Source organism: Hoplias malabaricus, chromosome X1 (genome assembly GCF_029633855.1).
Source record: "Hoplias malabaricus isolate fHopMal1 chromosome X1, fHopMal1.hap1, whole genome shotgun sequence".
Lineage (NCBI taxonomy): Eukaryota > Metazoa > Chordata > Actinopteri > Characiformes > Erythrinidae > Hoplias > Hoplias malabaricus.
This window is the reverse complement of record NC_089818.1, coordinates 14,705,150-14,728,525: the sequence shown is the minus strand read 5'-3', so window position 1 is coordinate 14,728,525 and position 23,376 is coordinate 14,705,150. Positions and strand designations below refer to the sequence as shown.

Genomic DNA, 23,376 nt, shown 5'->3' with positions numbered 1-23,376 from the left:
TGGCAAGGCAGCAGCAAAAGCTAGCCCTAGTCCAATTACACATCCAATGCTAAAATACACTTCATTCAATATGGCAACAAACCACATAACCTTAATTTCAAAAGGTCTGAAAGATAAAGGCCTGTGAATTTTACTGACACAAATGAGATTAGCTTTGTTGTATTGTGATGTAAAAAATAATAATAATAATAATAATAATATTAATAGAAAAGATCAAACTTTGTATTGTGCCTAACTACATATTCTTTGCAAAGATATTCCATATTGTTTAGAAAATATCTGTTAATGCTGGGTTCATTTACAAGGAATCACGATACAAAAATATTAGAATATAAACATTGATACGAAAACCTGACAATCTGCCCACTCTGAAGTATTGCTATGTGAAGCCCGCTGCTAGGAGCACTGTAATTGGCTGTTCTGCCATTTTTATGTTAATGAGCAGGGCAAGCCTCAGTCCTGAAGTGCTCAGCAACCAGTCAGATTGCTGTGTCCCAGAAGACTGTGGTCTGGGTTGGGTAAGGGGGAGGCCCGTACTTCTTTGACCCATTGGCCTTCTTCCAGTTGGGAATGGCTGGCAGGGTCTCCTTCTTGCAGGGGCTCCTGTCAGGGAGCCGCTGACGTGACCTGATCTCACGGCAAAGACGCTGTTTTCTTTCAATCATTTCCAGCATCATGCTGTCACCGTATGCCCACGGCATGGGGGGCATCTGCAGGAGAGGAGAAAAGGAGAAAACAGTCATTCACAATGTGATTTTTTTTCTTTACAATCTACAAATATTAGACTACAAAGATCTTGTCTTTGTTACCTCTTGTGCTTCTGGAGGTTGTCTCTGAGGTGTCCCCAGCGGAGATGGTGCAGTTGGTGTAGACGGGGAGCGCCCCACCTTTGAAACTGTCCTCATTTCTGCAAGTAGAGATTTAAATATTTTACTGCAATCAAATGTGCCTAGTTGTTAAAGTTCAGATGTTCTAAGAAATTAGTCTTTTACAAATGTCTGACCATGGATAAGATTGAACTTCTTTATAAAGTGACAGGGACTTACCCAAGGACTTGTTGGTCCCTGTGGGACTCACAGGGGATCGTCCAGGCCGGTTGGGCAAACTGGATGGAAGTTCTGACCTTGTATCCCTATCATGTGCTTTGGGCGATTCTGTGCTGTAGCTGGGTTTTTCTTTACTGTCGTGTCGAGTCAAGATATCCGTCGTGTGCACCCCTCTGTCTTTACAGTCTCTTCTGTTTACAATGTCCGTCCCATTACTGTTCCATTCCTTCCCATCTCGGCTACAGTCTGCATTGTAATTGCTACTTGGACGAGATTCCAGACCATTCCTTCCACTTTCTTTGCTGTTGCGCCTGCACTCCAGGCCGTTCCTGCTCAGATCTTTACCGTCATGCCTGGGTAAGAGTTCGTAACTGCGGTCTTTGCTGTCACACCGTTCCAGACCGTTCCTAGAGAGGTCCTTGCTGTCTTGCCTAGACAAGAACTCAAGGCCATTGCAGATTCTGTCCTTACTGTTTCGTCTGGGTAAAGGTTCCACTGTACTGCACCCCCTGTCTTTGCTTTCATGTCTTGAGCCAGGCTCAGTTGTGCTGCATCCTCTGTCTTTACTGTCTTGTCTGGGAAGCAGGTCTGGACCATTGCAGCCCCTGTCCTTGCTGTCACGTCTTGGCATAGGTTCTGCATTGTTGCAACCCCTGTCCTTACTGTCTCGTCTCAGTAACAGCTCTCCATTGCTGCTTCCCTTATCCTTACTGTCGTGTCTGGGTAATGGCTCTGCATTGCTTACTCCTCTGTCCTTGCTGTCTCGTCTCTGGAGAGCCTCAGTGCCATTAGCCTCCCTGTCCTTGTTCTCACGTCGATGTGAGGACTTGCTGCTGCGTTCCTTGTCCCTTTTAGACTCCTTGCTGTGATGGCTCCTCTCCTTGTGCTCGCGCTTGGACTCTGAGCTGTGGCACCTCCCTTTGGATTCACCTTTTGGAGAAATTAAACAGGTCAGCTTAGAAATATTCATATACTTTCTGCAATCCGGTGACTACCAATTCTTAAAAACAAATAATGCCCATTCTCCAGTGGTTCATAATTGGATGGATGTAGAACCCCTGGATTAATAATAAAGCTAACACAACCTTGAAACCAAAATACTCAACTCTGCTTGAGAAACACAGGCTTACTCGAACACAGACACCTTTTAACTGCATTAATGGCAGTCAGCCACTTGGTGTCACTTTGCTACTGCCAAAGACTTGAGCTTGTTTTTCTGCACAACTTCAAAACTGCAAAATCTCTGGGACACACATTCTTTTCTTTAGCTTCTCTTTATACTGCCTTGGCATGTAAAGGCGTTATGTCCGGATTTCTTCAGAGCTAAATCAGTTAGAAGGTAGCCCTAAGATAAAGCTTTACCCTTTCTTAAAATGGCACACTCTCTCATCTTTGCTCTTATAAAAGGTTTCTGTCAGTTCATTCCAGTTATTTGTACTTCCTTCTCTCCAACATTTGCTGGGTTTCCCTGAGAAAATGTGCATCATTAGCACTTGCCAGGACAGTTTAATCTGCCTGCAAGGCAGCATTGATTGCTGGGTTGATAACTAGGTCAAGCACGATTTGTTTTCCACCCACAATAGAGACAGATGATGTTCCTGAACAAACAGGGCCAACTGCATCTCTCAGAGAGATGGACTGCAGGTGTGGCACAGGTGCAAACTGCCAGTGATCCATATGAAAATGTGCTCAGTAAACATAGCCCTTGGCAACACAGGGAAATCACATGCCTACCAGGCAAGACCTACATGCCACATGGCAACTAGGCAGCACCAACAAAGCCAGTATAAAAAAAAACTTACAGGACGCTTGACAGCAGCATGTTCCAGATGAACCTGAGCCACTGAAAACTACTAATTAACACTGTGCTAATTGCATGAGCTGAAAGTGCTTGTTGTGAAAAAGGCTCTGTTGTTTTGCTGAAGCCGAGCACATGTCTGTGCAGGTAGTGCAGAGCTCTCTGTTGCTGCCTGTTGTTTTTTTTTTTTTTTCCCACCGAGAGCTCCCAGCTTCACACATTCACTGCAACAGGGCGGCCGTGACCTGCATCCTGATTGGTCTGCTGCTCCTCTGAGGGAGAATCTGCAGGGAGTTCCCTTCCTCTGTTACCAGGATGAGCGCTCAGCTTGCCAGCAGGAGCTCGTGCATCACTTCATCCGCGCACAACACTGCAACCAAACGCTGGGCTTGCTTCCATTGAAGCACGCTCCGTCTCCTTCTGAGGGAATAAGCTGTTTCTATAAACGGGATTGTTGAGTTGACCTTTCTTCCAGGGGGTACCCGTGGAGGTCATTGCTCAAGAGATGCAGTGAATGGGAAGTGACAGTTTACATCTCATCACTCTTACACAAGTGCACAGTCATGGGCACGGTGATGCAGACAATAGGCAAAGTGCCATTTCGAGTTCAACAATCCATACAATGTGCAATGAAATAACCGTGAACAACAAAAGCCATATTCAAATCAGCTGCCACCTCATCTTCATGAGCTTGGGACTCTTTCTTCATAATAAAACCATTAATTATGTCTCCTGCAATGCTGAAACGCCACTTTTGGCAAGGGGCCTCTGTAGGAGTGTAGTAGCCAGTGTTTAAACCCTGTGTTTACATATTTAAAAGTAATGCGCTGCCGTGGCTTAACGCTTTCTTCCCTGGCCCCTAATCTCTGTGGATTAAATCATATGATCTGCACTAGCCTGTTTGCAGTGCACAGATTAAACCAGCTTGTGGAGGAACCAGGCCAAAAGTCCTGCAGCAAGAAATGATGAGAAAAATGAAGCCATCTTCACGTTTTAAATTTCAGGTTTAGAAACCTTTGAATTAAAATAGAAAGCACTTGATTCATTGTGCTGTGCATTGTTGCTATCAGAACAAAACCTCATATTTCCAGTTTCCATATGTGTTTGGTTTTGACTTAATTTGAAAACATTAGCTGCTTTTAACACTATAATTAGAACAAATTGTATACTCCAAAAAGCTCTGGAATAAAATTGTTTTATTGAGCTATATTAGGGGTGTCACAATGGTGCAGCAGGTAGCGTCGCAGTCACACAGCTCCAGGGACTGCTCTGGGTGACTGCTCTTTGAGGAGTGTGGTGTGTTCTCCCTGTGTCTGCGTAGGTTTCCTCCGGGTGCTCCGGTTTCCTCCCACAGTCCAAAAACACACGTTGGTAGGTGAATTGGCGACTCACCAAAGTGTGTGAGTGAATGTGTGAGTGTGTGCCGCCCTGTGAAGGGTGTGTCCTTCACCTAGTGATTCCGGGAAGACTCCAGACCCACCGCGACCCTGAATTGGATAAACTGTTACAGACAATGCATGCATAAAGGATCTATATTATAGAAATTCACTTGTTTGGCTGTGCACATTAAAATGGGGATCTGGAGCCCAATAACCCACACACTGTGAAACAAGACTAGTTATTCTGACTTTGTGCTTTGTCTTATTTAGAGTCCAGGTACTTCCTGCCCCATCCCCTCGCGTGAGTCTGTTTAATCACAATGCTGGACCTGTGTTTATGTGAGATTGCAAACGTGGTTAAATGCAGCAAAACAGACTCCACGGGGATGGACAAATAAGAGCACTGAGTAAAAATAGAAAATAAGAACTGAAATGAAAGGGAACTGCTGTGTTGAGTAACTCATTATCATTTAAAGGAACAGGTGCTGAAACTGGCTGTTTAGATAGGGGGAGAATGCTGCTGTGGGGGTTGATCCTTGTGGTATTTTGACCAATGCAGGCCAAAGAAATTTCTTTTAGACCCAGTACTGTGTTCACTTGTGGAGAAGGGTATAATGTTTCTTCCTTAAAGGTTTATCATTCTCCTGTAAAGTTACTGTTTGGAATGTAATAAGGTTTTGTTCTGATTGTGATGATATAGAGCACATAAAGTCATTATTAGGCTTTGTTGATTTTTAAGGGCCCTCATTATTTCATATACAGGAGTCCTCTTATTTATTAATTCACTCCCACTGAGTACACAACTTTGGTAGTCCACTGTTTATCTCATTGACAGCATGTTTAGCCCCATGTTGATTCACTCATTGATTGACACATTTCTCATTTTAGAACATATTGATAGTTAGAGAGAGAGAGAGAGAGAGAGAGAGAGAGACTCACTCTCGCCAGGTTCCTTGCTCTTCCTGCCACTGGAGTTTTTCTTTAGCATGTTCCTGCCGGTGGTGAAGAGGTTGGTAAGTTCATCCAGTGGGCTGGTGGGCGTCCGTGAGCGTCCGGAGGAAACATTCTGCATGGAGCCATGAAGGCGTCCCGATTGGTCCTGGGGCGGAGATCCCTTGCCGTGGGGTGTTGCTGAGGCGCTTCGAGGCAGGGCAGGTCCTGAGAAAGGTCCATCGAAAGCTGGGGTCCTCATGAGGCTGAGAGGAGTGAGGCAGCGGCCCATGCTCACAGGAGAGGGGCAGGCCGAGTGGCTCCGCTGGTAGCTGTGGGAATTACCAGAGCTCCTATAGAGCGCACATGGCAGAGGAGGCGCAGAGGAACGACCTGAGACGGTTATGGTTGGAGTTGCGGTCAGTTCCCTTTCCGCACGCCTTATGTGCGAGGTGGAGGCAGAGCTAAGGGGTTCCAGGGAGGAGGAGGAAGTCGGAGACTTGCCATAAGAGGAAGCATTGTCCAACGCTGGCAGCTTAGCCATGTCCAGAGGAGTAAGCGGGGATTCGTCTGAGTTTGGTGAACACTGTGCTGGAGCTGGGGGGAAGACGAGTAAAGGAGGCCGATGGGACAGCAAGTTAGGGAAAGGTGCAGGGATATCACAAAGTGGTGTTCCTCTAGGTGTGGAACATCGACTCAAAGGATTATGGGTGTCTACATCAGAAGGACAAGGAGTGACACACTGCGACCTGCAACTGGAAAGATCCCAACGTGAATCAAACTCATCCAGGAGTGGGTACTTCATTTCCTCGTACACTGCTTCACCTGGTTCCTCGTCATCATTACGATTGGGCAGATCCCGCCCCACGGTGCCTGACATCTCAATATAAACAGGCTCTTCTGAATCTGAGTCCTGCTGTGGGCTCTGAGGCTGTGAAGGAGGAGATGGAGGAGAAGGAGCCTTGACATCCCGGCAGTGGGGCATCGGGGGCGAACATCTGGAGGTGGCATTCCGCACGTAGGACTCGTCGAATGAGGTGCTCAGCTGAGTGTTGGGATTCCGCTTGGGCTTCGGAGGTGGCACCCTCCTGCAGTCCTCACCACAGCCTTGCATGGCTGCATGAGATGCAAAGAGAAGAAACACAGCGGGTATTAGTGTCAAGCAGAAAGGGATATTCTTATTGAGGGGTGAGGATTTCTTTGCACCTTAAATTTTGGATTTTTTGGAGCAAATCTGTCCATTGGAATATTTTTTCCAATCTTAGTTTTTTCATAAATTGTGCAAGAGGTTTAGAAATAAATCAAAGATTCCAAATCATTTTTCAACTTTGCTGAACAAGCTGCTTTTCAAAAGCCTTCCCGTGAAATCATTTGTCTGCCGCAGGCAACTGGCAACGTATTTCACTCTTCTTCATATTCATAGCCTAAAACATAGTTTCCAACACTATCTTCTTACCTAAACCTTTCCTGACCCTTCGCCTGTGAAATTTCAGGGGTATTGTTTTAAACCTTCCAGTCATTTTTTAACAATCCCTTGTCAATCACGTGGTAGCATCCGCAGTGAAGTCAACTGCACAAAGCTAAGGTCTGCAGGGATATGAGAAATGCTTTGCTTGTCTTTGATTTCAGAAGCAAAAAAGCACTGACCATCAGCAATGCACCAGAGATTTTTTTTTTCATCTTAAATTATTCAGATACCAGATGGTCCTGGCACACCCTTCATACCAGTGGCATCGCCAATAACTCACGCACACTTGGGCATACTTAAATATGTGTAAGTATGCATTAAAATACTTGTGTGGAGGTATGCAGAGTCGACACATATCTGGACCCACAGGATTTGAGGTGTTTGATGTAGGAATGCCAACAGTGCTACATCATTTGGTGTTTCCCCTTTTTTAACTAACCTCCTGCTTAAGCCCTTCTTAAGTCAATCAAGTGCTACAGGGGGGGAAAGCACTTGACATTGCGAAGCAGCATGGCACTATTTGTATTGCCTACTTGGCATCCTTGATTTGCCGCATCGATTAGGAACTTGGTAATAAAGAACCTCTATCTGGAAGGAGGAGAATATTAGCTTGAAAGATGTGATAGGTGCAGATAAAATCATAGTAAGAGAGAGGGAAGAGAGAGAGGGGGGTGAGGGGGAGAGGTGTGAAACTGCATTGCACCCAGATTAAAGTCATTTTTCATGCACCGCATGTGAGTCACAATGCGGCCTTGCGCATGCCTGGGCTTTAAAGGAGGGAAAAAAGACGGTATAGATGTGTTAATTATGTGAAAGTGGGTGGTGGAGTCTTGAGATCATTTCTGCAAGCACCCATCTCCCTTCTCTCTCTCTCTCTCTCTCTCTCTCTCTTTCTCCCCCCCCCCCCCCCCCTCTCTCTCTCTCTCCTGCTTTCCGCTAGCGGATGTGTTTACCCTCGCTCTCTCCTCTAGGGGAACTAAATCTAGGTCAATCGCTCCTCCTGAATGAATCCTAAGCGGCCTGGGCCCTTCCCCCCTCCCTCCTCTTACTCTCATCATCCACATCAACCACCCCCCCCAATCAGACCCAACCCCCTTTCAGCCCCCCCCCCCCCCCCCCCCCCCCCCACCCTTCACAACCCTCCTCTCAGTAAGGAACATCCCCCACTCTCTGCTCCCCATTGGACGAGAGTCGTGCCGAGCTAGGTGAGCTAAGCTCTTCCACATTGGTTGCCGTGGCGATCTGACTTCCTGTCAGCTCTACTCTGATTGGCCAAGGCTGAGGGCTGGCTTGGGGATTGGAGGAGTGATAGGGGGTCTCTGTTTCTGTGGGCTTGGTTGCCGTGGCATTGAGGAAGATCAGCGATCCCCATCCAATCGGAATCTCAGCAGCTACAGCAACAATATTAACATAACCACTGACTTAATGCCTTCACACAGCACTCCACAGCCTGGACTTTCTGAAAGCTCTGGACTTTCCCAGAATGCTCTGCAGTGCCACAATACATAGTTTATTCATTATTATTCCTATATTGGCCATTGCCTGAAGGCTGTACGATGATGCAGCTGACCCGTCATGACCAATCTCAAGTCAAAGTCAATGTCCTGTTTATTTTATTGTAATTTCTTCTCACCGCTCACCACTTCTCACCACCGATGTTATTCAATCTTGACCAGTCTCAGATGAGTGCATTAAATGAATAACCTGATAATATAAGGGTTTAACTTGAACTATTTCACATAGATGCTTTTCTAAGGGATTTGTAATACATTTTACACATATCAAAACCATGTATTTTCCATGGATGTTAAAGCAACACTATGTAGGATTTTTACCTTAATATTACAGCTTCAAAATCATTGTGATGTTCCTCTGACCTGTAAAAGGGAGAATAGACCCTCTGTCAATGCTGCTCTGGGCTCAGCACTGCAGAATCTTCACTATGCAACTTTTGAAGGAGGGTAGGAAAGCACACCTCACCTCCCCTTTGATTTCAGGACAGCGATGTTAACGTGAATTGCATTCAGTTACTGTGCGGAGTGCTCAGGAGCAAAAATACCAGATCTTACTTAGTGTTGCTTTAATGTAAAACATTTTAATCTTAGTCTTTTTGTAGTGGGGAATGGAGTTTTCACCTAATGTTAAAAAAACAGCCATTATGTATTTAATGGCACATACTCAAATATATAAACCATCAAAGTGATGTGTAGTGTATTGCAATACTTGCTTTTTTGGCCCTAATATGAAATCTAACAAAACTTTCATCATACACAAACCATGCTAATCTTTTTATGCTGATGGTACTTTTATTGCATTTAAAACACTGTAGACTTTAGATGTGGCAGATTATAACTAATCGTTTTGTGGGTTCTATTTTTTCAGTCCTTTTTTCACACAGATAATATCTGGAATCCAATAAGTTGCTTTGAAATCCAATAACTTGCTCCAGTAACTTGATTAGTGTGAGTCCCATGCCTTCCTCCTGCAATAATAATGCTTTAAAAAAAAAGTAGAGCAGAGTAGCGGAGCGGGACTTTATTAAAACCAGAGTGTGATGCTCTTGTTTTTAATCTGCATGGGAATGCAGGCCAGAACAATGGGGATGTAATTGAGGACACTAGCGGTTTGGGCAGAAGATGCGTGAACAAACTCAGATGACCTTAAGCCTTCATTCATAGACGCAGCGCTGCTTACAACAAACTCGCCGCCTACTACTACTACTCCACACGAGAGAGATTTCCAATCTCGCCGCCGGCAAGCCGTGCCCTCATTCATAACACAACACAACTCGCCACTTAATAACTTAACAACTCGCCTAGTTCACAGCTTGGCACAGGGCCAGGGTGGATCCAACAAAAGACTTTAGCCCATGGTTAGGTCTCACAGAGAAGAGTGATAGGGTTTTCTTTTTTCATTTTATGGCAAATGTTAAAGGTAATGTTAAAAGTGACAATTTAAAAACCTTTATTTAAAATGAACATATAAGTGAAGTATTAACACGCAGCTCCTAACATCAAGTCACCATCTCTAAATCATCTAATGTTTTAAAAGAACAGAACAAATCAATGCACATGCTTTTGTAGCGTTTTTTTCTGATGGAACTCGAATGCAGCGATTCATAAATTCTTCTCGCCCCTTCATTTTCAATCTAGTTCATGTTTTGATATTTTTTGTTGATGAATAAAATGACATTTTAGTCATTTTAATACTATGTAACAGGTACCATAAAAAAAGAATTAATTACAATTATATGTTACACAAAACAACGCTTTAAACCTATGTGTACACCTAATAATTATTTTTGGTTTTTTGTTTGTTTTTTTGGGGGTTATTTTTGGTGGTTTGTGGTTGGTGTGTTAACCAGTAACCAAACAAAAATTGACTGTTTTTAGCCAATGATGCTAACTGCAAATGTGCTACTACTGTGACCACTTCTTTACAACAGACATTGAAACATTGCTGTGAGCATTTGATGGCATTCAGTCAACATTACTGACGTCAGATACTGAGATTAGATGGTTATATTCTGATCCTCTCCAGCTCATTCCAAAATATTGCATGGGGCTTTGGGGTGATGGCGTTAATGCTGTAATGATCAGTTACATTCCACTGCAATAAGACTGACATTAACCCTTGTAAATTAATCCTTTTCTGAGTCTGGAAACTGAAGTTTCTGAGCTGAAGTACTTAACAATTCCTTCTCTTTAGATTTTATTGCTCATGGTAGTGTTGGATGGATGTGGCCCTGCAGATTGCTGTGATATGTGGGTCTTCTCTGTAAGTTCTGGCTTTAACTCACCGTCACACCTGTCGGGGTCTCCAGCTCTGCAGGTGGAGCTGCTGAAGTCCACCGCCTCCGAGGAGATGCTGAGCTTTGTGTTGGGGTCTCGGCGGGGTTTGGGTGGAGGTTGTTTGCGGTTTGTGGGGCTACCCTCCTCCTCTCCCCCACCCACGGAGTGCAGTGACTGTGAGCGGCTGCAGAGCTGCGTCTGCACTGGAGACATGCACTCGGTTGGGGCCGGCATGCCAACACAGGCCATGCGCAGGAGCTTAACCTCCGCTAAAACCTCCTCGCCCGTCCTGAACACAGAGTGAGAGAGAGAGAGAGAGAGAGAGAGAGAGAGAGAGAGAGAGAGAGAGAGAGAGAGAGAGAGAGAGAGAGAGAGAGAGAGAGAAAATAGAACAACATAAAACAGTTGTCGCACTGACACCCAGTGACCTGGTTGATTAAGAGATTTGGAATGCCTGTTTTAAACATGGCTGCCAGCATGTAGGGGACCCACTCTATGAAGCATATGATTCTCTCAGCACCTGCAAGCAAATGTGAGTTGATTTCATAAATAATAAATTTTACTGTTTTTTTGGTGCTGGACATGAATGATTTCTCTTTTAAAAACAGAAAACAGGTCAACAGAGGTTCCCCACTGTCCAGCTTTAAATTCAGCCCAGTCGTCAGCTTAAAGAAATCAATTTCTGCTGAGCAGAGGCCTTCACTCAGCCTTTGTGTGTGAGAGAGTGCGGCCCACAGTTGGGTTAAACACAAATCAATACTTCTGACCAGGCCATTCTCTCAGATGAGTAAATCCAGTGTCCAGTTCATTAGTTCAGTGCTGCTGATGACAAAGGCACGCACACACACACATATATACACACACGTGAAAAACCATACACAAAGGTGAATGTAAAGTTAAACACACATAATATACTACATGAGGGCACAGGACTAAAATAAAGTACAGCAGTCTACAGAGTCAAAAAACTGACATTTGTTCTGAACATATTGAATTAATATGACAAAATAATAACTAATACAAGACACTGTTACTCTACTGAGACACCAAGTCAAAACATGGAGGAAACAAGTCATTGTTGTGACATAATAAATCATTGTTGTATGATCCATAGTCATTGCTTTGAGTAAATAAGAGATAAATTTGACTTTGTAATTCATCAACTCTGATTCAAATAGTTAATTCCCAATATGTAAATATTCACAAATAGGTGCCATAATGTTGAGATATTGGTATCTTTTTGGAAAATAAGTCAAACTTTTAAGACACAAAGTCAAATTTATTTATGCTGCAGCCAGAAACAGAAATTGATTTCCCTAAAACAATTTAGCAGGGTTGTAGTTCCTAGAGTCAGCAGTGAGAAATACTAGATTAGCACAAGACACACCTGGCAACCTCAGAGAGGCTTTTATTAACTGAGTAGAAGTGACTCTCTCTGTCTGTTTGTCTCTCTCTCTCTCTCTCTCTCTCTCTCTCTCTCTCTCTCCAACACACACACCGCCCCACAGCTGCTGAACAGCAGGAGTCTGGAGAGAAGGGTTCATTGGTCAGGGGTTTAACTTTGCCTAGCAACTGGGTACCCATGCAAAGCAGACACAAAATCTGCTGCTCCGTATACACCACAAACACACACACACACACACACACATGGCTGAGGAGAGGAATTAAGGCCTCAATAAGAGAAAGCATACAGTGCTGGACAGAAACCACAACCAAAACTCCATCACACACTTGACACACAGACACACACAAACTTCTGTCCAAACACAGACTCCTCATCATACAAATAGTTTTGTGATTGGCTGCAGTGAAAACCCTGCTGTGAAGGCCATCAGCGAGCAGAACAGTCTGAAACACTCCATATAACTTCAGCATCAGTGGGAGGGGCTAAATGTCTGAGATGAAATTGATGGGCATGTGAAAATATGTTTGTCCTTGTGACATCACAATAGGTATTAAACTAATAAACTAACTTTTGGAGATCAATGGGAACATAATAATTACTTATTGTATACTATACTTACAAAATGCTTTCTGTTATGATGGTTAATATATTTATTGTCACAAATTATTTTTAACTTTTCTTAAGGGAAATCAAATTGTTTGATGTACAAGCTCGCTGTAAAAATCAGAACACCTATATTTCCATAACCTCTAAAAGTCATCCCAGAGAGCAGCTGGGTAATCTTTAACAGATAAAGTTCAGCTGGACAGTAATGTCAGCAGTAAAACAGCCAATATCCGAGAGAGATAAAGATAAAAGAGTGGTCCGCAAATCGCCAGACTGCCACTTTGGCGCAGGTGTGTGTGTGACAGGCTGTGAGCCGAGTGTTTTATTTATTAGCCGTCTGTCTGTCCTCCGTTCAGTCAAACAGTGAGGGGCAGGAGAACAGGTGTCACAGGATGGTGCAGGCAGTGTTTCTACACACTCCTGGCCCACATCACACACAGGCAAGTGTCCAGACTGCGAGGATATGACCCAAAAAATCCAGAGAAAACCACCAGTCAAGGGGCATTAATAATGTAATAAACTGCCCTTCTGTCTTTTAAAGTCAGTCGCTTTGACTGAGGTTTACTGATATATTTATTGATTTTTATTGATTTGTATATTATCACCATCATATCAAGAGTTTTCAGTTGTTTTTTTAACACTGTTTGTAAATCCCAGCTGTATTTTATATTGTTTTGAATGTTTTAGAAAAAATGGACAAAGAGAAAAGCTCCAAAACACCATGAAATTTAACATAAAATGCAAATCTACCAATTTTTCTACATTTCTGCCTAATTCATAAGATAAGGTCTAAACAAACATATTGAGAAGGGTTTTTGTTTTTAAGATGTATTGCGCTGTTACAAAGAAACGTACAGTGCCTGAAGTGTTGAATGTTAGTAAATGAAACCAGACATCTGAAACCTTGGGAAAGCTCCTCATTTACACCATCATCATCATTGTCTTCTTCTTTTTCCACTTCAGTCCATTTCAGAGTAAGGAGCCCTCATTTACATGTAATGGTATATTACATGAGATGTTTACAAACACGTACTGAGCATACAGTAATCCCTCGCTACTTCGCGGTTCATCTTTCGCGGATTCGCTACTTCGCGTTTTTTTTCAAGGGGGCTTATGGCCGCTATATCGCAGACTAGGTGGCTAAAAATATCATTTTCCTATGGTGTGTAAATTAAAAGTATTTTTTATTATCATTTACATGTATTAGACTAGGCCTGTAGGTGACAAAATCAATCGTTTACAAGTATCTCTTACGTACAGTACATGTATTGTTCATGTCCACATCCGAGTGAAATTTACTTACGCTAATTCACAGCCTAGGAATTAATCTATTAAAGAAACTGGTAGGATATCACATGTAGTTCCAGCTGAAAAACACTATAGAATGACTTAAAAATACTTAAAAATATATATTTCCTCTACTTCGTGGTAAACGAGGGATCACTGTAGATTCGTTTAATTGTCTTTGTTTACATTGCAACCACTGAATTATGCACTTTTTGAAATTGGCGAAATCATACTTTTTGGATGTTTTTTTTTTTTCATTCTTATTTGATGTTCTGCTTATTGTTGATATGTAAATAAGAGCTTTGCTGTATATTGTTTATTATTCACAACTTTAGTCTTGACAGTGCTGATAACACTGTGATGTACTGGCAATCTGCCCACGGTGTGTTCCTGTGTCACCCGGTGGATCCAGGTAGGCTACAAACCCACTGTAACCCTGAACAGGATGAAGCAGTTTACATTTGAGTAATACAGTAGTGGACCTTTGAAAAATATTGATTACTCAGAACTCAACATGCAACGAGTGCTGCTCTGTTGTGCTTTCTGACTAAACACGTTTCTTAACATGTATAATTAGTGTTAATATGAAAAAAAATACAAATAGTTTTAGTAAAATGTAAATATGTTTGCTTACCTGTTTTGAGAGTAATTTATTTATTACTTATTACATGCAATACTGTAATAAAAGTGTGCATCCATAATATGAAGTTTGATTTGATGTAATATTAAATATTATATTGGACCGGATGTAAACATCTGAATCATCCTGATTTCTCTCACTGTGTTGTGATTGTTCAGGGCTTTGAGGCAGGTTTTTGGAGAGAAGCACGTGACTCTGTGGGTAAAATATCCACACTCTCCTGGAGACAGAGGCATCTGACCAATAGGAACACAGAGAATGAGACAAGGCCCGCCTTCTAGCAGTAAATGGAGGGATATGATTGGCTGGTGGCAGCTGCAGCTGTCACCAGGCAGAACACGTCTCTAGCCAGCAGTGTTCCTGACTCTTCACACTTAAAGCTTTTTCTAACAGGGTCTCTCTCTCTCTCTCTCTCTCTTTCTCTCTCTCTGTCCCTCACTTTCTCTCTCTCACTTCTTTGCCACCCTTTATCACTTCCTCTCTATATCTGCTTCTTTCTCTCTCCACTTTTTTTTTATATCTTGACCCCCCTCCCTCCGTCCTCCAACTCCTCTCAGTTTCTTTCACTCACTTCTTGGCCTATGTCACCCTTTATCACTCCCTGTCTCTCTGCTTCTTTCACTCTCTCTCTCTCTCTCTCTCTCTCTCTCTCTCTCTCTCTCTCTCTCTCTCTCTCTCTCTCTTTCTCTTCCTGTAAAAAAATGGGTCGCTTCATTGACCCAGTTATATGCTTCATGAAAAATCCAGATTTTTTTCCTCCTTCAAGCCACGACGTATGAATATTTTACAGCAGCAACAGCTGAGCTGAAGAGGAGTAGAGGATGAGATCACTATCAGATCAGGAACGTGAGCATGTTCTAGATAACAGAACGTCAAATACACAGAGAACAAAGTTTGTGTCATGGAGCTTCCAAGAGGCAATTGCTTTGTGTGCAACCAATGACATGCAAATCGTTATAAAATAGGAGCAGCTGAACATGACCCTAAAACTACCCTCAATGCAAAGTGTCAGCTAGAGGGGTATAAGGGGAATCCAGAATGATGAAACTCCCTCTGTTACCTTGGGTTGAGGTACGGAACTTAACGTCTGTCATCAGTTCCTGACTGCAGAAACGCTCTCGTGGCTGTTGTCAGACCCTCACAGCAATGTTTGTCGCTGAAGTAAAGGGGCAGGGGCTTCAGAAGATTAGCTAATGTCTAAAAACTATAGAATGTATATGTATATACATGCACTGATATGGGGGGGGACTTATGGGGCAATGAGTATAGAATTCGGGTTTTGTCCTGAATGTAGAAGCTCTACTGAAAGGAAAAATAGGCTTAATCCTGAACCATAGGGTGTAAAGGCTTAACGGACGTTGTATTATTAAACCCCGCTCCTGAAGAAGAGTGTATCTCATTGTGGAGAGTTTTCTAAACAACTGTAACAGTGAAAGCTGAGTTTTCAGACGTGTTTGCGCAGACTTGTGCCCGCGGTGCTGAGGGAGGTTTCCTAGAAAGCGAAGAGTTACGTCACCATCGTCATCATCGTTCTCACACAGCTGAGCCGAGCTCAGAGAGGAAGGTGCTTTAAGGAGAGCGCCACTGCAGACTCTACAACCACAGAAACAAATTCACCGTACGCAAAATTACAGCTCAACACGCCTCACTGGAACTGCTCGGGTCACTCGCAGTGACTCACTCTACACTTTCTTTTAAAGGGGGTGGGGTGAGGAGGTCAGGACAGGCGCTGGACATTGTCCCACTAACATTCATACATAATGCAAATGCTGAGATATAAATATAGCTATTGTTCTATAATGGTTTAACATGTGATACTCTAGATACTCTTTTATTCCACAGTTGTGGTGATTGAAACAGGACGTCTCCATGTGTTGACACTACTGGGTTCACACCATTGCTTATTATAGTTCATTTAAATGGTAAATCATTTTGGGGGCTATTTTGACTCACTCCCTGCATGTACACTACCACCATCAATGAATTTTAGTATGACATATTAAGCCATATTCAAATGTCAGGTGGTGGTATGTTAGTATATGTTGCCTGAAATGCTTAAATGAGTGGATCAGACACAGCAGTGTTGCTGGAGTTGAAATACTGTGTTAACTTGATCGTCCTCTAGTCCTCCATCGGTGGACGCAGGACGCTGCCGGCTGGATGTTTTTTGATTGGTGGACAATACTCAGTCCAGCAGTGACACAGAGTTTTAAAAACACCAGCAGCACTGCTGTGTCTGATCCACTCATTCCAGCACAACACACCACCACCACGTGAGTGTCACTGCAGTCCTGAGAACAATCCACCACCCAAATCCTACCTATACCAAATCATACCCCTAGAACATGCAGAAAGTGGTCTAACAAAAGTATGCACAGCAGCAGGTGGACTACAGTCTGTGATTGTAGCGCTACAAAGAGCTCCTGTGTGGTCAGTGGAGCAGATAAAGGGGACAATGGGTATAGAAACAAAGAGGGGCTATTAATGTTACGGCTGTGTATAAAAAGTTAATGTTGATAGACACAGTGTAAGGAAACATTTCACCTTCACCACATCGGCCAAGGACAAAAACACACCATGAACCAGAACAAGGCCTAAATATGTCCAACTCTGAATAATTAAGCAGGGACACATGGGCACACACACACACACACATGTTCACACTCCAAACCATGGCACTGTGCCAAAGCCAAAGGGAAATTTTGAAATCTTGAATTTCAGTGGACCTGCCTTTAACGATGATGTCATTGTTTGTTTATAATATTTCTTATCAGGCATCCGCCATAACAGTGGCTGCATTACTGACAGCACTGACCTCAGATGTGGGGTACCCATGTGTCTCAGCGCAGGCTGATTTAAAGACTGTGTCCATCTTCGAATGTCACACACTGACCTTTTACCAGCTTCGTCCTGCTTTCTCTTCTTGTCGTTTTTCTCCTGACCGCTGCTCCGGCTCTTCTCATTCCACACGTGGTCCAGGTTCTGAGTGACCAGGCCGTTGTACGCTCTCAGACCACTGTCTTCAACATACTGGAAAAATCGCAATGTGTCTTCGTTCTTGGTGCTCATCATGATTCACGCCGACTGGACATTCTGCAAACACAGCACACTTCAGTTAATATAAACACACACTGACCACCAATCAGCCATAACATTAGAACCACCTACTGTTTCTCCATTTACTGTCCATTTTCTCAGCTCCACTGATCAAACAGGGTCATGTTTGTATATTTACTTTACAATTACACATAATTGTAGTTCGTCTGTTGCTCTGCATACTTTTCCCCACCGCCTGTTCAGCAAGTGTTATTGTGTGTTGCGCTGGGTCAAGTGGATCAGACACAGCAGTGGCTGCTGAAGTTTTTACACCCCTGAAAATAGTCCACCAACTAAGGGCTAACAAAGAATTCAGAGCAACAGATGGAAATGAATGAATGAATGTTGGCCTCACGTTTTGTACAGCACTGCAGTACCGGCCATATCCCATTCCTAATTTATAAATAGGTCCACTACATCAAAAAATATGGTCAGTTTCTGACCACTGGACCACCGTTGTCCTGATATTATTCGGGAGGTGGATAAATCCCAGCACAGTGATGACACTAACATAGCAGCGTGAGTGCTCCTGGTGGTCCACCAGTCAAGAGGAGCTCTGTGCTTAGAAACTGACGACTGATGAAAAGCTGAATCCTCAACAGATTCAAGGTGGTGCTGCTAGGGAGAGTGATTCTGAAGTGGCCAGTCATCAGTGAGCCTAAGCAGAGTGTGCTCTCACTTGGGCACAGTGCTGTGGTAATAGTTGCGTCATTATGACCACCACAAGTTGCATCACCCTCTCCAGGGGCTGGTGCAGTCACAGTCAGAGAAAAAAAAACCAGCACACAGCTTCAGTTCATGCAGATAAAGCCTCAAGCACAGCACAGCGGTGGAACAAAGGAGCTCTCTCTCTCTCCAGCGAGAGCATGAACAGATAAGAGGCAGGAAGCGTCCTGATCCCTCCGAGACACGGCTTCCTTCTTCGTCCTAGAAGTGACTCTCTCTAACCCATTTGTGCGCAGTGGGGTGCTTTCTGAACTATTTCTGCGCAGGGGGTCCGTGGAGTATTGTCATACATGTGGATTTTGGGTCAATGAGATTCTTCTGTCAGCACAGAACGGTTCTCACGCTCTGAATTACAAGCTCAGGATGAGCGGTCATTCGTATAAGTGGAATTCTGTGCAATTTTAAAGTCCAATTAAAACCTTCATCAAGAGATTAATGTAGACAAAACCAACCCTCGTGCAGACTCTCCAAACTTAGATGAGTGTTTTTGTGATGTCACAAACATGCACACATTTGAATAGACAGCCTACTGCTGTTTAGCCCCGCCCCATTTAGGCTGAAGTTATAAAGAGTGTTTCAATGCATGATGCATAATACAGGGCAGCCAATCAGAAACGACTATGCAAAAGTGTCTTCATCAGATACTCAGGACTCCTGGACGTCTAATAAAGTTGAAGGTTTGTCCAGTTCATATGTTTTATTCCTTGTGAGGTGTGTGTGTGTGTGTGTGTGTGTGTGTGTGTGTGTGTGTGTGTGTGTGTGTTGCAGCAGTGCGGAGTGTGTGTGTGTGTGTGTGTGTGGAGGGGGGGTGGAAGCGTGATACACATCTGCAGTGTGGAGGGAGAGAGAGCCGTTATGTAGGTCAGTGTGCAGAGGCTGACAGCATGCTTGTTTATGTGTGAGAGGGATGGAGCAATGGAGGGATGTTGGAGTGGAGGGACTGAGAGATGGAGACATGGAGGGATGAGGGACAGAGGGATGGACAGATAAGTGACAGAGGGACTGAGGGATGGAGACATGGAGGGGTAAAAGAATGATGGGCAGAAAGATAAGGGATGGAGGAGGGGGCAGGGAGGGCAGACAGATGGGAATTACACGGTCACTTCTAAGACCAGCAACTGTGCAGCATCTTCCACAGCCCTTGTCTGCTATTAACCCTTTATGCCCCAGTTATTCATCTAGAAAATCAATATTCCTTAACTACTATTAATTATTAAATACCTAATATTAATTATTCAAAATTTACTAATAATTATGCACTATTTACTTCTCTAGGTTCTTCAGTACTATTAATGAATCAGTGTGTAGTAAGATCTAGAATGTATTATATATTCAGTATCTACTGGGAATAATTCACTATCTACTAGAAATATGTTGAGAATAATTTTGTTTGCACCACATATTATAAGCTTTAGCCACAGTATTATAAGCTTTTATAAGCTTCAGGATTTATTAAACCTGGGAAAATAACCCTGCATAGTCTTCCAATCAAGTGCTAACAATAAGCATAAACCCTTTAAGCATTCTTTGGAGTTTTTTATGCTTCAGGAGCCCATATGGCCTTGTTTGTATAATTACATAGCTTATTACATATTAGATATATTGTTATTACTCAGTAATAAGCCCTAAGGTTAAGCACTTAATTAAAAAAAATACACTCTCAGCAAGAAGTGTTGTGTACAGTGCTACAAATATTCAGAGGACTTGATTGCACTGAAATAAACACTGCACTGAATGTAGTGGTGCACATTAATAAAATGTAATAACAAAACAAATACTTTAAATATTTTTATTATTGTTTAATAATAGACACTTAGTGTTCACTCCAGAGTGTAAAAATAAACTGAGGTAAATTCAATGCAGCACTTCTTTCCAGGTGGAAGGCAGTGTTCCAGTGCTCTCCTGACGGCTGCCTGATTTTAAGCCCCGGAGACGTTTGCTCTCATTAATCCTCTGAGCCGCCCGCAAAAACACAGCCTGCTCATCACTCCCTGCACCAGCTCTGCACCTTTCCCCCGCTCTCTCTCCTCTCTCCCATTACTTTATTACCTCGTTTAACCCTCTCTCTGCTCTGCACTCGACTCCACCTACAGTTCTCACCTCTCCATGAGTTTCTGACAGAGAAGCTTTAAAATTCGAGAAGGTCTAGAACTAGAGAATGTTGAAAACTGGAGAAAGTATAGAACTGGAGATGTTCAAAAATTAAATAAGGTTTGGGAATGGAGAAGCTCTAAAACTATGATGGTCTAAAACTGGAGGAGACCTAAAACTATAGAAGGTCTAGATATGGACAAATTCTAAAACTAGGGAAGTTAGAAAACTTACGGGGGTCTGGGACTGGAAAGGGTCACAAATTTTGAAAGTGAGTGTCAAGGCATGTAGCACAACAACTGAGTGACAGGGTTCTTCAGGGAGTGGATGGAATGAGATAGAACCTGGACTGAACATTAAAGAGGGGGACTGAACATGTTCCTAAAGGGTTCTTGGCCTAATTGTACACTTCTATGAATTCAGTAAGTGCAGAAAATAAAGAATTCTTTGGACCAGTGTCATAGATGAACTATCTTTGTTTTCTTTGAAATAAAAAACATGTATACATTATGCACAGTTCCTGCAGCCTGTTGCTTATTCTACAAAGTTCTATATAAAAACAACCTGTAGTCCAGAATATACAGAGGAACTGATATATAGATGGAATAGTTGTGCAAGCGCAGCATATACTTACCTTTTTTAAATCAAGGTGTCATGAAGGGTCCTTGAAAAATAGGGCACTCCTAAAGGAACCCTAAACTACTTTTCCATTAAAAGCTTTTAAAAGTCATCTATTAAAAAGTTCTTAAAGGAACCAAAGATGGTTCTACAATTAGAGACGCAGAACCATTTCTAAAATGGTTATTTTTTTTACATACTATAGGTTATATAGTTGTGCAATAGGTTATATAGTTGTGCAATATGGTGCAATAGCATAACAAGTAAATAAACTCTTTTTTTCATCCTATATAATTGCATTTAGTCGTGCACAGAATCTTGCATCCAAATAGTTTACAGATTTGTCCTGATTCTATGTATTTACAACGGACCTTCCACATTGAAACCTTGTAAAGTTTAACTGCAGCATTAGCCACACTGTTTCTGGCAAAACAGCTGTAAAGCAGAGGAAAAGCCTTATTGGGAACTCAAAACAAATTAATTTTACTTAGAAGCTGATGCTCTCAGCTTCTTTGCAGTATACTGACATTATAAGAAGATCTTGATCACTTACTCTTGGCTGGGGTGCACACCTGCCAAGGTAAATCCATTCAGCTGGAAACAAGCATGGAGGACGTCCTGAGAATCCAACTCTTGTCCTACATGAGAAGTGCTGGCCATTGTAAATTCAAGTCAAACAACTGACCATGGCAACCCTGGAGCTCCAGGGAGGGATGCAGCTGAAGTTACCCAGCCTGGAGCCCCTTTTCCTGGGCAGCAGAGGACCCTGGACTTCCTTGTGTGGGTGCAAAACTTAACCCAAGTCCAGTGGATGTGTCCTTCTTCATCTGACCATGCAGTCTACACCAGGCTGGAGGTAGGAGCAACACTGGAGGGAACTGGAAGCATCTTCCTCATTATTCCAAAAGTCTTCCCACAGCTCAAACAGCTGGACAAAATCTCAGCATGCTTCTCAACAATACAGCTCTCCCCTTAGAAACACAGAGAAATCTGGGCATCGACTTCAAGGATGCTCCTCTACGTGTGGATGCCACAACAGATTAACTCGAGCCCCCCAAAAAAACACAAAGAACACGCCTCTATCCCTCCTCCTTCTCCCCCTCTCTTCTACTCCCTCCCTGCTTCGCTCCACTCTCTGACTCTGCCGCTCATTCCCGACTCTGCTGCTCTTTGCTGCCTTCAGCACCGCGGACAGCTCCCTCTCTGCTCTGTTGTTGTTGTGATCAGGCTGTGGGCTGTAGTAAAAGGGGTGGGGCCAAGCTCACGTCAATCACAGCCCAGGGGGCAGTGCCTTGGCTGATAAACACTGGCAGGGTGTGACCTCATTAGGCTGTGGCAGGCATGAAGCCAGAGCCACTCCCAGCTCTGCTCAGCTAGTAAACAAGACCCCCAGCGAGCACATGCACCCAATAACTCCCACACTGATATTCCCTTTCCTCCTTTTCCCCTCGCTCTCTAAGTGGAGGAAGACATTTGTGGTTTGTTTTTGTTTCCGTTGTAGTCTCACAGCTTTTTCATGCTCCTGGCAAATGGGGGTCTGGTCATATTTTAATGCTTTAAAGTCCAATCAAAGCCTGTCTTTGGGAAAAATTTTACACAGGACCCATAAAAGACAAAAACAGTGGTTTGTTTACATGACGGATGGCGGGCAGCACCAGCCGGGAGGAGGACAGGAGGACGGGGTGGATGGGGTGGACGGGGCGGGGCGGAGGGGGCTTGTTCTGATGGATTATCGCTGTCGACACAAAGGGATAAGGGGGGCAGTGATCTGTTGTTTTGCACAAGTCTCAGTCCCCCCCACCTCTTTTTTCCCTCCATTTTCCCCCCCTCCTCCCCAGCCTCCCTCCATCCCTCCATTTGTGAGTCTGTTCCTGAACAAGCACCCAGCAGAGTATAAGGAAAAGGAGGGGGCTGAAGTGTGTCAGCGGCCAAAAAATATCTGTTTACTCACACGGAGGCTTCAGGAAACATTACACAGCTTAACATAACCTCTGCTGTGATCAAATGAGGGTTGGGGGTGTGTAATATTATATTCAGGGTCAAGGGTGAACATACCCTCAGTTTGCCCCCATGGTCTTTGCTGAATGAGTACAAAAGGCAGCTCTGACCTCTCACCCATAGCTTTGTGTTTACCTCAAAGGAACAGCTTAGAATCAGTGATAAAGGTCAGTGCAGCAAGGTCATGAAACCCCTGGGGGTCTGCTAAGGAAGGGGAAATGTGGTCTTTTCCTAGAGAGTTACTTTAAATGTAGTCAATCAGCCAAGACATATCTGTTTGTTAGTGGAGGATGTTGGTTGAAGGATACACTGTAAAATTGCATCTGTTGACTTTTAGTTCACTACATCATTTGAACATGACAGATATCATTAATGTTGTGTGAAATTTTTTGTTTGAATGGACAAAGACAAATGCTCCAAAATTACTTAGAATAAAATCTTTTTACACTGATTTTAAGATTTTTCTACTTCTGTCAAGTTACTCTTTTGAAGATACG

The 23,376-nt window shown here is 43.3% G+C and overlaps 1 protein-coding gene across 1 annotated transcript; it reads right to left on the bottom strand.

The window, feature by feature from the left end:
- Positions 1–229: 229 nt before the first annotated feature.
- LOC136676094 (neuronal tyrosine-phosphorylated phosphoinositide-3-kinase adapter 2-like) lies at positions 230–21,530 on the bottom strand. The gene is made up of 7 exons (XM_066652951.1): positions 21,435–21,530; positions 17,244–17,443; positions 10,421–10,701; positions 5,163–6,269; positions 1,047–1,976; positions 810–907; positions 230–710 (listed from the first exon to the last, which is right to left on the bottom strand). Exons 2-7 carry the CDS (start codon positions 17,420–17,422, stop codon positions 480–482), a joined length of 2,826 nt encoding a protein of 941 aa, XP_066509048.1. The 5' UTR covers positions 17,423–17,443; positions 21,435–21,530; the 3' UTR covers positions 230–479.
- Between the last annotated feature and the right edge of the window lie 1,846 nt (positions 21,531–23,376).